This window comes from Seriola aureovittata, chromosome 3, assembly GCF_021018895.1.
Source record: "Seriola aureovittata isolate HTS-2021-v1 ecotype China chromosome 3, ASM2101889v1, whole genome shotgun sequence".
NCBI lineage: Eukaryota > Metazoa > Chordata > Actinopteri > Carangiformes > Carangidae > Seriola > Seriola aureovittata.
Window position 1 is genome coordinate 19,371,441 of NC_079366.1, and position 15,171 is coordinate 19,386,611.

The 15,171-nt window shown below is 39.4% G+C and overlaps 1 protein-coding gene across 1 annotated transcript; it reads left to right on the forward strand.

The window, feature by feature from the left end:
• The first annotated feature begins 335 nt into the window (after positions 1-335).
• LOC130166061 (tetraspanin-5) lies at positions 336-12,030 on the forward strand. The gene is made up of 10 exons (XM_056371374.1): positions 336-764; positions 3,622-3,672; positions 5,482-5,628; positions 5,716-5,886; positions 6,042-6,167; positions 8,706-8,753; positions 9,417-9,533; positions 9,647-9,708; positions 9,998-10,050; positions 10,160-12,030. Exons 1-9 carry the CDS (start codon positions 681-683, stop codon positions 10,008-10,010), a joined length of 819 nt encoding a protein of 272 aa, XP_056227349.1. The 5' UTR covers positions 336-680; the 3' UTR covers positions 10,011-10,050; positions 10,160-12,030.
• The last annotated feature ends 3,141 nt before the right edge of the window (positions 12,031-15,171 follow it).

Genomic DNA, 15,171 nt, shown 5'->3' on the forward strand with positions numbered 1-15,171 from the left:
CAATGACAATGATGAGTGATTTAATTTTTTTGGATTATTTCACAATTTCACGGTTTTGTTATATGTCATCTGTATCCATTATTTTACTATTATTTAACTTATTTTTATTTTATTTTATTTCATAATGTCCGATTAATTTATAAAAAAACCTATTTTCAGGCTTTACAGGCTAATATGTGCTATAAAGTTTAATTCTATAATCTTATTTAATAAATTATACTGATAATGATAAATGACTAAATATCACGGCATGCTGTATTTCATGGAAACTTGAGGGCCCTCTGCTGGAGGAAGTCCCGCCTCTTCTCACAACTAAACACCCTCATTGGTTCCCACACACGTCAATCAAATAACAGCCATGTCTAGATTATGGGTCAGATAGAAGACCATCGGTTTCAATCTGTTTGACTTCAGCGGATTTATTTCACCGTTTCACCTTTGGAGGTCTTAACTTGGATAAAGTGACACTGACAGAAAACGCGCTTCCGTGTTGCTTCATCTGCGCCTTTTGTCAGCGGAGATACAACATCATGTTTGCCATTAGGCGCGGAAACAATTGACGGCGCGTTTTGTCGAGCCTTAAAAAATAAAAGGGTGTTTCTCACAACCAGGCTGTCAAGCACACAGAGGGACCATAGATGTGATTCCTGTCCTCAGCGGGCGGCGTTTGAGACAGAAAAATGATGTCAGGAAAGCATTTCAAGGCTCATGAAGTGAGCTGCTGCATCAAGTATTTCATCTTCGGATTCAACATCATATTCTGGGTAGGTCCGCTGTTTGCTGTTTCAGGCCTGGTGTATCCTCAGCTTAACACATTGACATGACATGTTTTTGTTCTCCATCAGCAGTAGCTTTAACGTCTAATTCTTTGACAGTCGTGGCCTTTATTTTATTTTATTTTATATTATTTTCTGCCCTTCTGGTTTTCACGGGTGGCTTCATCCCTGCAGTGAAGGCTCCATGCTCCTGTGCACTTGCTCCCACTGTCAGCTGTCAGCAGGCTTTTTGTCTTCTGCTCCGTGTTGTTGTCAGCGTTTGAGGAGCTCAGATGAAAGGGCTTTCCTGACTGCCTGACAATATCGTGTGTTTGCTCATCTGAGGATATTTGATTTGTGTCAGTGGTGTTTGGATGGGGGCAGTGCAAAGTGGACTTAGAGCAGTCATGTCCATCCCTGGTCACCCTGTGCTCAGCAAATAGACACAACAACATCTCCTCTTGTGGTTTGGACTCTCTCAGTAACCCCATCGGGAATTTCTGGAAGTCCCGCTCTGGGCCTCCAGTTACCAATTTAAATACTTCTGTTTTACTGAGGAGAAGAAGATGGGTCAGACATACTTTCTAAAGGTGTTGATAGTGAGAGCAAATGGCTTTAGGAATGCCATTTAATAATGCAAAGTATTATATATGTTAATGTGAAAGAAGGTCTTGTTTGAAATCAGCTGTGGGTCATAGCTGAAAGGACTAGTTGATTAAAAAAACATGTTGAAAAACTAACAGAACTATTTTGATAATCGTTTAATTTTTTTAAACCATCTTTCAACTAAAAAACTCTAAACATTTGATGGTTCCAAGGTCCCAAATATGTGAATTCACTTCTTTTGTAGGTCATTACATTAAATTACTTTGTGAGACAAAACAAGACATCACATAGACCACCTGATTAAACGCATAATCCTGTTCAAAATTCAAATTGTTTAGGCCTGCGACTACAACGTTGTTTCAATAATGATTATTCTACCAATTTTTTTCATTAAGTGTTCAAGTGTTTAGTCTACAAAATGTCCGAAAAGTGAAAATGAAAATGATCACCACAATACTCTAGAGGTAAAGGTGACTTCTTGTTTTGTCTGATTAAAATGGAACATATTTAATTTACAATGAAAAGCAGCAAAACATCACATTTGAGAAGCTGGAACCAGAGAAAGTTTGCCATTTTTGCATTATGATTGACTGAAATTATTATTTTGCTATTAATTAACCGATGAACCAGGTGTGGGTTGCTAGTTTGGCTAATCCAGTAAATTAAATACTTGACAATTACACACTGCAGTCCTGCTTGTTGATTTGCAATAAAAACGCCTGTGTACAGTATAAACACGAATATGCAGCATATCATCATATTGCATAACCCTGTCTAGTGGTGCCAGTATGTTTGTGGCCTTTCATGAACCCTGTAGTGGAAGGTCACCTGTCGGGCCCTACAGAGTTTGTCAGCAGCCGTGCGTTCAATGGGCCGTCCACCAGTCATGCATCACCAGAGGAAGTCTGTGTCAAAAGCATCTGTTCCTCTTTCCTCTGCATCTCTTTCATAAATAATCCCTTGGAAAGTTAATCTGCAAAGTGCTTTTTGTCTATTTAGGGGGAATTCTTCACGGGTTTAATAGAAGGACTTGAGTTAATATCAGTTCTCTAAACAGCATCATTACTCGTGAACTTGGTGGTTGTTTGGGTAGCCTTGTCTAGTTTAGTTTGTTTTTATTCTTGCTATGAATCATTCCTAATCTTAGTTGGAAGTAAATTTTTTTTATTAAGTCAAGGACCAAGTCAAATCACATTTACTATTTCCGTTTGATATTTGAATGACAGATAAGCCTTACAATGTCAAATCCATGATATAAAAAACTGTGTGTTCAAAGTTTGACAAAACAATATAAATACCAGGTACAAATATGAGCCTGAGCTTATGTCCATCTCTCACAGTCTTCAGATACTCTGGTTCTGTCGTTATGGAGAGTTGTCATGACAATATGTTCTGACATCCTACAATTTTGTATGTATTAAAGCCACCACTTCAGTGTTTCAATTATAAATCTTACAACTAACCAAATACAATACAAATCCAGTCAAATATCGTCTAAAATATACTTCATAGTCCAACTATGTAAATTTAGTTACCCCCATCTATCAACATGATGCCCATCAAACACGTTTGGTCTGGACTGGCCATCAGGACTACCGGGACAAATTGTGGTGGGGCGCCACATCTGTGGGTCCCGTAGACCATAAAGTTTTTAGCATCCCTGTCAGTCTCCTCACCGGCCCTCTCTGTGTGCCTGTCATTCAGAGTGTGATGTCTTAAAGTTGCTGCTGTTGTCTGATACGAAGAACGAAGAAGAGTGAGCAAATCTCACTTCTGTATAATTAGAAAATTGGTGTTTTAATGAGTACATGAATAAAATGACTGATAAATTACAAAATTATAATCATTTAAGTATTATTCTTCTAGGCTGTTATAATTATAGTCAAGTCTAATTTCTGTGCTTCATTTCAAAGTAAAAAGCCTAAGAGCCATCTGAAAAATGGCATCAGTGTATTGATTCCTAACTTTGAACTCTTCGACCCTGATCAGACAAGACAGTCTTTGTTTTCTATAGGCAGTAAATGTCTGTGAGCCTCGTGTTTTTAGATGCTCTTAGCTGTTTAAATATGCTTTCTAATGTGGGAGTCTCCTGCTGATACTGCAAACTGAGATGAGAAATATTTAGTAATGGACCGCTGCCAGGAAAACCTCTCTGTGGTTTCTTTCTCTGTGCTTCTGTGTGATGACTACATGTCGTAGTCACAGCAAAATAATCCTGCTCTCTCATCTCTCTTGTCTCTCTCTTCTTCCCCTCTTTCAGTTCCTCGGAGTGGCATTCCTTGGCATCGGGCTGTGGGCATGGAGCGAAAAGGTACGTTTTATTCACTTATTCATTGTGTGAATCTTTTTTCCTTATCGACATCTGCAAATCATTCTTAAACTAAGCGGATCATTTACATTCACCACTTGTCGTTTACGCCCATCTGTCTGCACAAAATGGAAGCAGTGGCTTTACTGAATCAGAAAGGAATGTCATGCTTTCTGGTGGGACACCCCTCTGAACGATGGACTGAATGTATCTGATGCATTTCACAGATTCATTCATGGTGTTACCCCTTCAGTACTAGGAGTATTAGAGGTTGTTGCTTCATCCTTCACACATGGTTGCAACTAACGATATTATTAACCTGATGATTGTTGTTGTGATTATTCAAGTAAATGGTCAATTAAAAATGTCAGAAGATAGTGAAAAATGTCATTCACAGTCCAGTAAGCCCAAGGTGATGTCTTCAAACGTCTTGTTTTGAATGATCAACACTCCAAAACCCAAAGAGATTCAATTTACACTGATATAAAAGAAAACACAAATCTTCACGTATGCAAAACTGGAACCAGAGAAATAAATTTATGTAAATATTCTCTGGATAAAGATGAAGATTTAAATTTATTAAGGCATAGTTGAGTTCAGAAAGGAGACGGTGCACTTAGGATCATCTCCTGTATCTGTGCCACATGGGTTTCGCTACACCTTTAGGAGACCATCGGCAACTTTGAGTCTATTCACTCCAATAGGAGAAGTGAACGTGATCACAGATTATGACCGATTCCTTCGCCCCATAGTCAACGAAATAAATATCGGACCTTACCATAGATCTTCCCAAGATTCGGACACTAAAATGCAGTTTTTCAGACCGAGAAAATTAACCTTGTTCGAGTGTTGTCTCTGTCTCATCAACAAACTCTTGCGGGATCTCGCAACACACATCTCTCTTCTCTCTGTCGGGTCAGGTTTCACTGACGCAGCACTGCCTTCCAACTGCAGAAGCAGAAGTTAAGAGGGACTTCTACGTGAAACCACGAATTAAAACTGAAATAAAACTTGATCAGATACTAAGCTAGCAGATAAAAATTAGTCAGGCAGAGTCAGGCACAAATTCATACTGTATTCGGTCTTGTATTGTTTTGACATGAACAAACAATCACGACCACGCCCACTCAGGAGACAGGAAGTGTATCCCATTTTATAACATTGGCGCTGCTTGTAGTTCGTCATCTTTGGTGTAGAGTATCTTTGGATCGTTGTCTGTACGTTAAATATGAAACTGGAATCAGCCGCCGTTTAGCTTAGCTTAGCACAAAGACTGGAAATAGGGGGGAACAGCTAGCAGGCTCTGTCCAGAGGTAACAAAATCCACCTACCCGTTCCTCTAAAGCACACAAATCGACACATTATATCTTATTTGTTTAATCCAATCACAAACTGAAGTGCAATAGAGGGTTATGTGCTGGCTTTTTAATGGCCGAGAGTGGTTGTCTGGCAACCAGTGTGAATCTACTGCTCCCAGCCAGGAAATAGTCTCCCCCATAAAACCATAACTTTTTATTTTTATACTTGTTTTTATGGATTAAACAAACAAGCTACACATGTAAATTAATTATCTTTTGAGATGCTCAAAAAACTCATTAATTAACTGAGGTGCAAAGCTAAGCTAAAAGGCTGCTGGCTGCTGTTACATATTTACTGTACAGATGTGAATGTACCAATTGTATTCCCTTACTTAAGATAAAAAGAATTTTACCTGCCTTTATTAAGAACAGAAGATGAGACAATTCTTCTAATCTCCTTCCTCTAATCCTCCTTCTAACAACTTTCTCTTGCCCCCTTTTGCTTCCTCACCAGGGTGTTCTCTCTAACCTCTCGTCCATCACGGACCTCGGGGGTTTCGACCCCGTCTGGCTCTTCCTTGTGGTGGGTGGTGTCATGTTCATCCTTGGATTCGCTGGTTGCATCGGAGCTCTGCGAGAAAACTCTTTCCTGCTCAAGTTTGTACGTTCCCTAAATCCCTTGTCAGAGATGTTTCAGTCTTTCATAATAACATTTGTTAAATCCAATGAACTGCTTGTGTATTTTCAGTTCTCAGTTTTCCTGGGTATCATCTTCTTCCTGGAGCTGACTGCAGGAGTCCTGGCCTTTGTCTTCAAAGACTGGATCAAGGACCAGCTCAACTTTTTTATTAACAACAACATTCGGGCGTACAGGGACGACATTGACCTGCAGAACCTGATAGACTTCACCCAGGAATATGTGAGCACTCTTCTTTCTTTATCCTCAGTACTGATTTCAACCCATGCGTTGTTTTTACAGAACCAGAATGTGAGAGTCATGGTTGTTCATTCCTGTGGGAAGTAGTTGATGTATATGTGACGGTTGGTTGGTTGGTTGTCTGTTTAACCTTGCAGTGGGAGTGTTGTGGAGCTTTTGGAGCTGATGACTGGAATTTGAACATCTACTTCAACTGCACTGATTCGAACCCGAGTCGAGAGAAATGCGGAGTACCCTTTTCTTGCTGCACCAAAGATCCAGCGGTATGTCAAGTAAAATTGTATTTATATAGCCCAATATCACATATAAGAAATTTGCCTGAAGCGGCTCAACAATCTGTACAGCATTACTACACACTCTGTCTTCAGACCCTTGAATTGGACAAAGGAAAAACTCCCCAAAAAACCCTTAAACCTCAGGAAGAGCAACAGAGGAGGAAGCCCTCTATCAGAACGGACAGACATGTAATACAGGTTGTGTGTACGGAATAGAGCAACAAATAGATTTACAGTATGGGGACAACATTATAGATTGTAAAAATAAATGTATAATATGATCTGGGAGGACACTGAACAACTTCCAGGTGCTGCCAACATACAGGACCAGGGCCACACGACCTCCTCTCCACCCTGAACACAAACCCACAAACATACATGAAACCCACAAACATACATGAAGCAAAACCAAGAAAATCACATCACTCGTATGTTTAAGAGAAGGAAACAAACACACAGAGGGAGAGAGAGAGAAAGAGAGAAGGAGGAGGAGGAGGCTTGGACTCCTGGAGGTCGAAGAACCAGAACCAAAACATCTGGAATCAGGCAGCGACAACCAGGAGAGGCTCCCAGGACGGCCATTTGGGAGGGGGGTGCGCAGTGGTTTTGGACAGTTTATAGTAATCTTATAGACGTCCTGTTGGCAATGCAACATGGACTATACTGTATGTGCTAGGTTGAATGGATTAATTGAGACTAAGACCGAGCAGCTAGCAGGAGGATGGTAACTGGTGGTCACTAACTGAAAGTGAAGGCCAAAGTCTTTCTCTTTCAAAGCCGATTCACTCCCTTTTATTGTAAATCATAACAAGCTCATGGGTGTCATTTAGTGTTTTTGTGTCTTAGAGCAAACTGTTGAAGTCTTTACATTGCTGACAGTTGGAGGGGAAATTGTGAAGGTCCTCTCTGTGACAGAGAGTCGGGTTATCTGTGTCCTGCAGAAGGCTGATGTTGTCAATCATGGCTGACTTCCAACAGGACGTCCAGGCCTCAGTGTTTAGTCCTCTCACACTCTGCCAGCACAGCAAAGTCTGGAAGCGGCCGGGAGGAGTTACCTTGACCAAGGCGATTTTTCTTTTTTTTTTTTTTTTGGCAGAAAAACACTGCTCTCTGTTTAGAGCAATGACAACACTCTGCCGCAGCAAAAACAGAATTGCTTCACTTTCACTAATGAAAGTTGCACAAGAGTGTTTTTTTTTTTTTTTTTGTATTTGCTGACCGAAGGATGTGCAGTTCCAACAAGGTCATCCTCTTTGAGCGCAACACTTCATGACAATTAGCATCAACAGAAAATGATTGTTGAATCGCACAATGTTCCCAGAGGTTATCACTTGCGCTGAACACTGACTTTTTTTTTTTTTGGGCAAACCAACACCGAGGCATTTTCAGTCTGAGCCTTCAAGAGTCTAGAGCTGCTTGACAGAGAAGTATTATGTTGTTGCTATATAAATTACACCGCCTTGCCTTTAAGTCCTTGAGGCCAAGTCCAAATCAAATCACGTCTTCATGAACAAATTGCAAAACAGTTGCAAGTGTTTCAGGTCTCTGACTGCTGACTATTAAAATGACGCATAATTCAAAGGATGGGGCTGACATTTTTCTATATTCGTTTTACTGTCATCAAATACTGTAGAAAGATAAATGAATGTGTTCATTCATCTCTCAGTGCTTTCTGACGTCCCTGCCTTGTTTATGGTTCTCAGTTCATTTCATCCTATCAAAGAACTAAATCTATCAAAAGAAAGGGTCCCAAATATATAATTTCATTAAAAAGGCTTTGTAATTCCCTATAACTTGGTGCTGTTGTTTTCAGAAAACCTTACTCAAACAGGAGTTGATAGTGTTTTTAATAGTTTTTGTACAACAGTGGAGCTCAATGGCACAGAGGAATAGGCTACATCATGCGTTTGGCTACACAGACAGTAGTTATTTGTTTTCTTAAGGGAGTTTGTCCTCGTCTGATTCGAGGGTGTAAGGACAGAGGGTGTTATAATGCTGCACAGATTGTTAAGCACATTTGTGATTTATGATATCGGGCTCACATGGCCAAGTTATTTCATTGCACAAGCCTAATAATCAGATTTATAAGACCCGGCTGTTACTGTCTTATTTATTTTTCAGTTGCTTCAGGCTGTGACCAGGTCAAAGTCTCTCAGCAGCCAAATGTCCAAAATGAAGTCGAAAGTCCCCTTTTTTATGAGCTAAATCTGACTCGGATACAAGTGTTGAGTTTCAGGTCTACAGCTCCGATTCTGTGCAGATTAACACAGGTTTAGTTCTTTGGGACCACTGCTGTCCAGTACATCTCCAGACCCACTACAGTAATATACTGGACAACAGTGCTGTCCTGGTGTAATGTTACAGTATGTTGATCTTGACAGTGACAAAATCATCATGATTGTGGAAAAAAAAAGTCCAGGTTGAAAACAAGCAGTCTTAACTTGCCAATATATGACAAACATCAGTCTAATAACCTCGACTCTACCTTTTAACAATGTGTAAGCGTTATCTCTCTTTACTTCACAGGAGGATGTCATCAACACTCAGTGTGGATACGACATCCGAGCAAAAACGGTGAGATAACTTACGCTGATAGACTGAGACCCTCGTCTAAAACTAAGCTGGAGCTGTAAACCTGCATGAAGAGTGTACATCGCTCATGCGTCTTTCGCCTCAGGCAGGTTTATATGGCTGCATGAGGTCATCAGGTACTCCACCCTGGGCACAATATCCCTCTTTCAGTTTGTTCCCCCAACTCCTCACTCTTCAAAATACAGCAGTTGGCTCTCCATCAGCACTTCTTTGGCTTGTGCGGTATTAGTCATGCTGCAGCAATGCAATGGGAAGTGAGACCCCTCCCCCATCATTAGCTCTGGCCTTACTCTATAGCAGCATAATGCAAGGAAAAGGCTGTGTTTGTTTCCTTGACTTTAAATCTGAGGGAAAAGGCAGAGTGAAGCCATTTTTAATGAGGCAGAGGAGAAAAACAGCAAGCTGAGTGTGTGTGTTTACAACCAGGTAACATTAGTTCAGAAGGGTTTTAATTTGAAGAGCTTATGAGGAGACCACAAGATAACATAACATTAACAACTGTTGTTAAAATGTTGTCAACTGTTGCAAAATAAAGCAAACCCCAACGTTTAATACTTTTCAGAGGGTAATAAAAAAGTCATTTCAAAACATTTCATTTGCATCTGGTTATAAGCTGCTTTACTTGTTTGACTTGTGCTCTTCCAGGACTCAGAGCAGCGGACTTTCATCTATATCAAAGGCTGCGTCCCTCAGTTTGAGAAGTGGCTCCAGGACAACCTGACAGTGGTGGCAGGCATCTTTATTGGGATTGCATTACTACAGGTGAGGAACAGTGTTAACAGCTTACTTCTACATCTGATCTCTGTCAACTTCTCATGAACCTAACATGTTCTTTCTGTGTGTGTGTGTGTGTGTTTGTTTGTTTGCGGTTTTAGATCTTTGGCATCTGTTTAGCGCAGAATCTCGTGAGTGACATTGAAGCCGTGAGAGAGAGTTGGTAAGAATCAACAGCTCATTAATTCAGCTGCAATTTCACTCGAGCTGGGAACAGTTATTTCTCAATAGTCAGTGTTAACATTGCGAAACATTACTTTACTTGGATCTACGATATTAATGTGAGGCTGATGCTTGTGGCCTTCATCAGGATCCGTACACTTTGCAAGAAACCTCCACTTAATCTAAACACAGCGTCAAAGAGCTGTTAGCAAAGTCCTGTTATGTATTTGTGCATTTTATGTCTTGATTTTATCGCACTTGTTCTTAAATCTGCCTCCTGTTTTGTGCAGTTTGTTTACCTAAGACCTCCACAGAGTCTCCAAAAGCAAGACGGATGTACCAGGTAAGCACTATTTGATTTTATCATTAACATTGCAGTATAAACTATTGATCCCCCACCCTCCCCTGTGGAATGTGTTTATACTGAGATGTTTTTTTTTTTTCTTCTGCAGGACTCTGCAGTTGGGATACCAGCAATGAAGGGAAATAAATTAATCAGCTAAAGTGTCCAGAACCAAGAGTCTCATTCATGTGTACATAATAAATTTAGAGTTATTTTTTAGAGTTATTCATGGCCCTATTTTTAAATGAAGAACAACCTTTGAAATGTACTGTAGCTCTCATACAATACAAACGAAACAAATGCAGTATAGGCAGGTATGATGGTAAAGTGGCTCACAAGATAACACCCAGTTTAGCCTGTAACGATGGAGGAGCGGGTTATAACTTATGAGCAGGACACAATGAAGGTAGATTTGTTGTTTTCTCTGAGGTAGCACTTCATTTCTAAAAGGGCCTTGGTTTTATAAGTCTCACAGCTGCAGTTTTTAACACTGCGTGTAAGGGTGGTGTACAAAGCTGAAGTGATTCTGGAAATGCACTGCATGCCTATTGTCTACTGATAGGACATTGGCTCTCCTAACTGTATTTCATTAATGTTAAGTATTTTAAAATATTTGTAAAATAGTCACTAGTTTAGAGTGAATTGGCTGGTTAGCACTTTGTTGAATGTTTAATGAGATCTACTTAAAGCTACAGAGAATTAACTTTAAATTTATTTCCATATGCGAGATGATCACACTCATATCACACAGATGCATACAGTTTGTGAGCAGAGTTTTGTGGGGCTGAGGTGGATATAGTATTATCATGAAGGCAAATCATGGATGTATTAGGTTTGTAAAGTTGCAGTTTGTATGAGTTTGGCATTGACTTTAAAGAAATCTCGAAACATACTGAAAGAAACCCGAAGATGTGGCATGTAAATCAAAAAAACAAACAAAACAAACTCAGCCTTAAGCACTTTAATCTTCATGTAAGAGAGATGAAGCTCATTGCAGCCACTTAGCTTTTGTCACAATTGACTGTTACTTAAGTCAAGCAGCAGCCACTGGAGGGGGCACTTTCCTTAAAAAAAACAAACAAAAAAACAAACAAAAAAAAACAAAAACTTAGAAACTGTATCTGTAACTTCATGGTGCTCCAGAATTGTCAGATTCATCTTGAATTTGTCCAAAAAAAAGTCTGTTGTGCCGTTCCTTGCACATTACCTTTTACAGTTATTGTCAGTCAGTGTTCATTCATTCACTTTCCTCCTTTTGAACAGTTGCCAATGTGTTTCTTTGATGAAATCTGGCTAACTGATGATATACCTTTTGTTGTTTGCTTTTGTTTTTTATTTTTTTCCTGTTTTGATCTGTAAGTTTTCACTGGAAAATTAGGATACAAGCCATTTTCAAGGCTCATAATGAAAGGCAATGCTGGTACCTCCTGGTGGCACTTCACTGACTTTATAGCCTACATACATATTGTACTTGAAATCAGAGCACACCGGCTCTCTCACCAGCATTATGTTTAATGCAAACATGGGAACTAAGATACAATTTATAGGTTTTTTATTTCTAGATATAACCTGGATGCATATAATTCACAGGCAACCTGTAACAGAACAGCATAGCATGGAAGTAAAAGCAGCCTTTTAATATAAAATCAAAGTGAACCTGCAGCAGGTTACACAGAGCTTTTCCTTTGCGGTTTACACAAAGGATGTTAAACAATATACAGTGTCTGCAGTTTGAAATCTTATTATAAATGTATAAAATGGCCACGGTGTCAAATATCCTTTTTTTCCCTCCCAAAGGTTCATATGATTGTTGGTGTTTACTGATCACACACTTTCTTACCACTCAGTGCCATACTTGTAATTTCTACATACTCCTTATTATAACTCTTCTCTTGTTTCATGTGTACTCCTGATTCTTGTAAATAACTGGATCGTGACAAGTTGTAAATATATATCTTAATAAATGTGTTTCTTTGTAAACTTTTGTCTGTGCATACTTACTACTATCTAAATTGTAACGTGATGTTGTGGTGATCGCGGCCGCACTTATTCATCTAACGTTAAATTTTCTAATCATGTTTACAGTTGAGTATAGCTTTTTTATTATTAATGAGTGATAGATGATGGGCATCACACACAAGCCCAGGGGCCCTGCAGGGCTTTGACTGGTAGGTCAGTTCAGTTATCCATCCATAGAGACAATGATAAGAGTACGACCTGACCAGTCTCCCTGTCCCTGCTGCTCACCTCCCTGACCAAAGCCTTTCCTGCCTAGTTACTCAAGTGTGGCTGCACGGCCACTCGAGGAAGAGATTTGAAAACTTTTCTAAAAGTATGTTTTAACATCGTAATGTTGGGTTATTGAGTGTAGACTGAGGGGCAAAAACAGCAATTTTATCCATTTAAAATGAAATCTACAACACAACAAAGTGTGACAAAATGAAGGGGGTGTGAATACTTTCTGAAGCGTCTGTACATGTAACAGAGGTGAGTTTTGGAAGTGAGGGCAGGGTTTTGTCTCTCTGCAGCTCATTTGTTTTCTCAGACTGTTTTCAGTTCCCTAATAGTCATCTGTTGATTAGACTGAGGTGGAGTGAATGCTCCATGGTCAGACAGGGGAATGCCACATCACAGTCACAGAGAAAAAAACAAAGATTAGTGGGTTACACACACGCACACACACACACACACATATTTCTTTCAACACATCATGGATAATTTGCAATTTAGATACCCGGCTTTGATAAGTGTATCTGTTTGCTGTGTTATCAGGGATTGCTTGCAACCCTCTGATCTGAACCTTGAACAGATGCTCAGTGTTACTTCCGGCCCTTTCCTCGACTCCGTAGAGAACAACAGCAGACTCTTTGCTAAACTGATATAATCAACCTTCCTCTCAAACAAATTCACTCACTCTTCAATTTAATACCAAAATGCTTTGGTCATCAATGCTAATAGTCCTCATACAGTCACTTCATGCCGAGGCTCTGGCTGAACTTTGCCCAGTAGGCACGTTCAGAAATCCACCCAAGGGCCCCAAGGCTTTGTAATAGGTGGATGATCTCAGTTTAGTTAGCTCCATGTCTGCTTGCTTTTAAATCTCCTTTGAAAACCTACTTTGATTTTTTTTAATATAATTTATAAGGTGATATTTTATGTGTTAGTTAAACTAGCAATAGTTAATGATTTTCCTACATTTGATGTATTAATCATTTATTGCGCAGCAACTTGTAACTTTGTTAAGAAAGGTGCTATATAAATAAAGATTATTCTTGTTATTCATATTTTTGTATGTAGACTAACTGTATGCCCTGGCAATTAATGTTCTTATTATTCTTAAAGGGTCTTTATTAATAATTGTTTGTAATTGTTTTGTCCGTATTCTATTCTGTTGTTTGCTAAATTTGGTATGTATTGATTCCTCATGCGGTTTTCCCTTCCTTTGTTTGCAGTCACTTTGACTAGTATCAGGAATAAAAAGTATATTTTGTTTGGCGATAATCTCTCAAAATAGGGAAAATCTGTTCATCCATTTCATTGTTAAAAGGCAACAATCATTCCTCTGAGTGCCACAGGTCATGACATACTGTACTTCCTGGTGCTTTATCAGTTGAGGATGAAGCCCAGCAGCAGCTACTGGCTGTTGGCTAAAGTTGGACATTGACATCAGAACTATTGTCTACTGACAGACCAGCTTCCTAACTGTTAGAGACATCTACCTTCAGGACAGTGAGGAAATCATCAGAGAACAGAGATGATGTGTGCGTGTGTGTGTGTGTGTGTGTGTGTGTTGGACGGAAATTGCATAATCTCAACCTCAGTGACACATCAGTCCTGAGGTGATCCTCTGTGTGTTTTCAGTTCAACTCTGGATTCCCCTGGAGAGGACGACCATCAACATCAGCAGACAAACACTGACACCCACTGGTTGCTCGGATCAGTTCACATCAACTGTATTCAGTTCGGCTGAATGGTTTTACTGTCACCGTTTTGGAGTTCAATGATAAAATTTAATAATGTATTTTCTGACCCCATTTGTATTCACAGCACAGCTGGACGCTGGACCAGTGCCTGTCACTTGGAGAATCTGTTTTCCTTGTCAGACTGAGCACCAATCACAAACCTGTCTCTCCTGTGACTAAAAATGTTATGTATACTATATTTGCCATGGATCCATATGTTTCTGCTAAATGTTCATGTAAAAAAAAAAAGAAGTAGAAGCAGAAGGGCACTCGGAGAGTCTAGACCTCTGCCTTAAGGCCAGTGTCCAACAACATATACTGGACTTCAGAGAAAAAAAAGATCATACATACTGTAATCTCCTTCGTGGAGGAAATAAAACTATGGGTCAATAAAATGTTATTAGCTCAAACTCAAATATTCTATACATGGTTAAAATAAAATATATACCCTATACATTTGATCTGATTCATTTGTGGCTCTACATAAAATATTCCAATCCAATGGATAACAGGATAACATGTTAAAGTGAGAACACAAATATAATACAGAGGTGTTCAAAATACAGTAGTTTTGAGTTTTTCTGTTGTAAATACAAACTATGTATGAACCTACAGTCATGTGACTGATTTGAATGTGAGGAGACAAAAATAGCTTTCTCCTAAAACTATATAATGTAGAATCATTCAACAATGTTATAATGGAGTGAAAGCATATTTAATCTATGCCTTTCGAACACAGTCAGCAGAGTAAGTGTGAAATAGTTCTGCTGATCCTACTGATGAAAAATGATTAAAGGTGCCATCATTTGAAATGTAAGAGGCAGATACTCAAGGCTCATTTCAGTGGATGGGACCTTTAATCACCTCTCATCCACACATACACATGGAGATTAGAAAAACACTACTGGAGTACCATTGCTAACAATCTTAATTAAACAGAGAGTTTGCGACAGCTTCCATAGAAACTTTTATTTGTGTCCAAAACCTGTAGCTACATGGAAATATTTCATTTCTGCTACACAGACTGACTCTTATAATAATCTTTGGTCCTCCTCAGATGCTGTAACTCGAGCTGGAGGGCTGGGTCCTCACGCAGACTGCCCATTTCCTCCGACCAAGACACAGCGACAAAGTGCCGACTGTTCATCCTGAGGAGAAA

What these genes read in the sequence shown, in the direction of transcription:
- LOC130166061 (XM_056371374.1), top strand. Translation starts at nt 681, where the DNA reads ATGATGTCAGGAAAGCATTTCAAGGCTCATGAAGTGAGCTGCTGCATC. An exon ending in GATTCAACATCATATTCTGG is followed by an intron (nt 765 to 3,621) that starts GTAGGTCCGCTG and finishes CCCCTCTTTCAG; the next exon opens with TTCCTCGGAGTGGCATTCCT. An exon ending in TGTGGGCATGGAGCGAAAAG is followed by an intron (nt 3,673 to 5,481) that starts GTACGTTTTATT and finishes CTTCCTCACCAG; the next exon opens with GGTGTTCTCTCTAACCTCTC.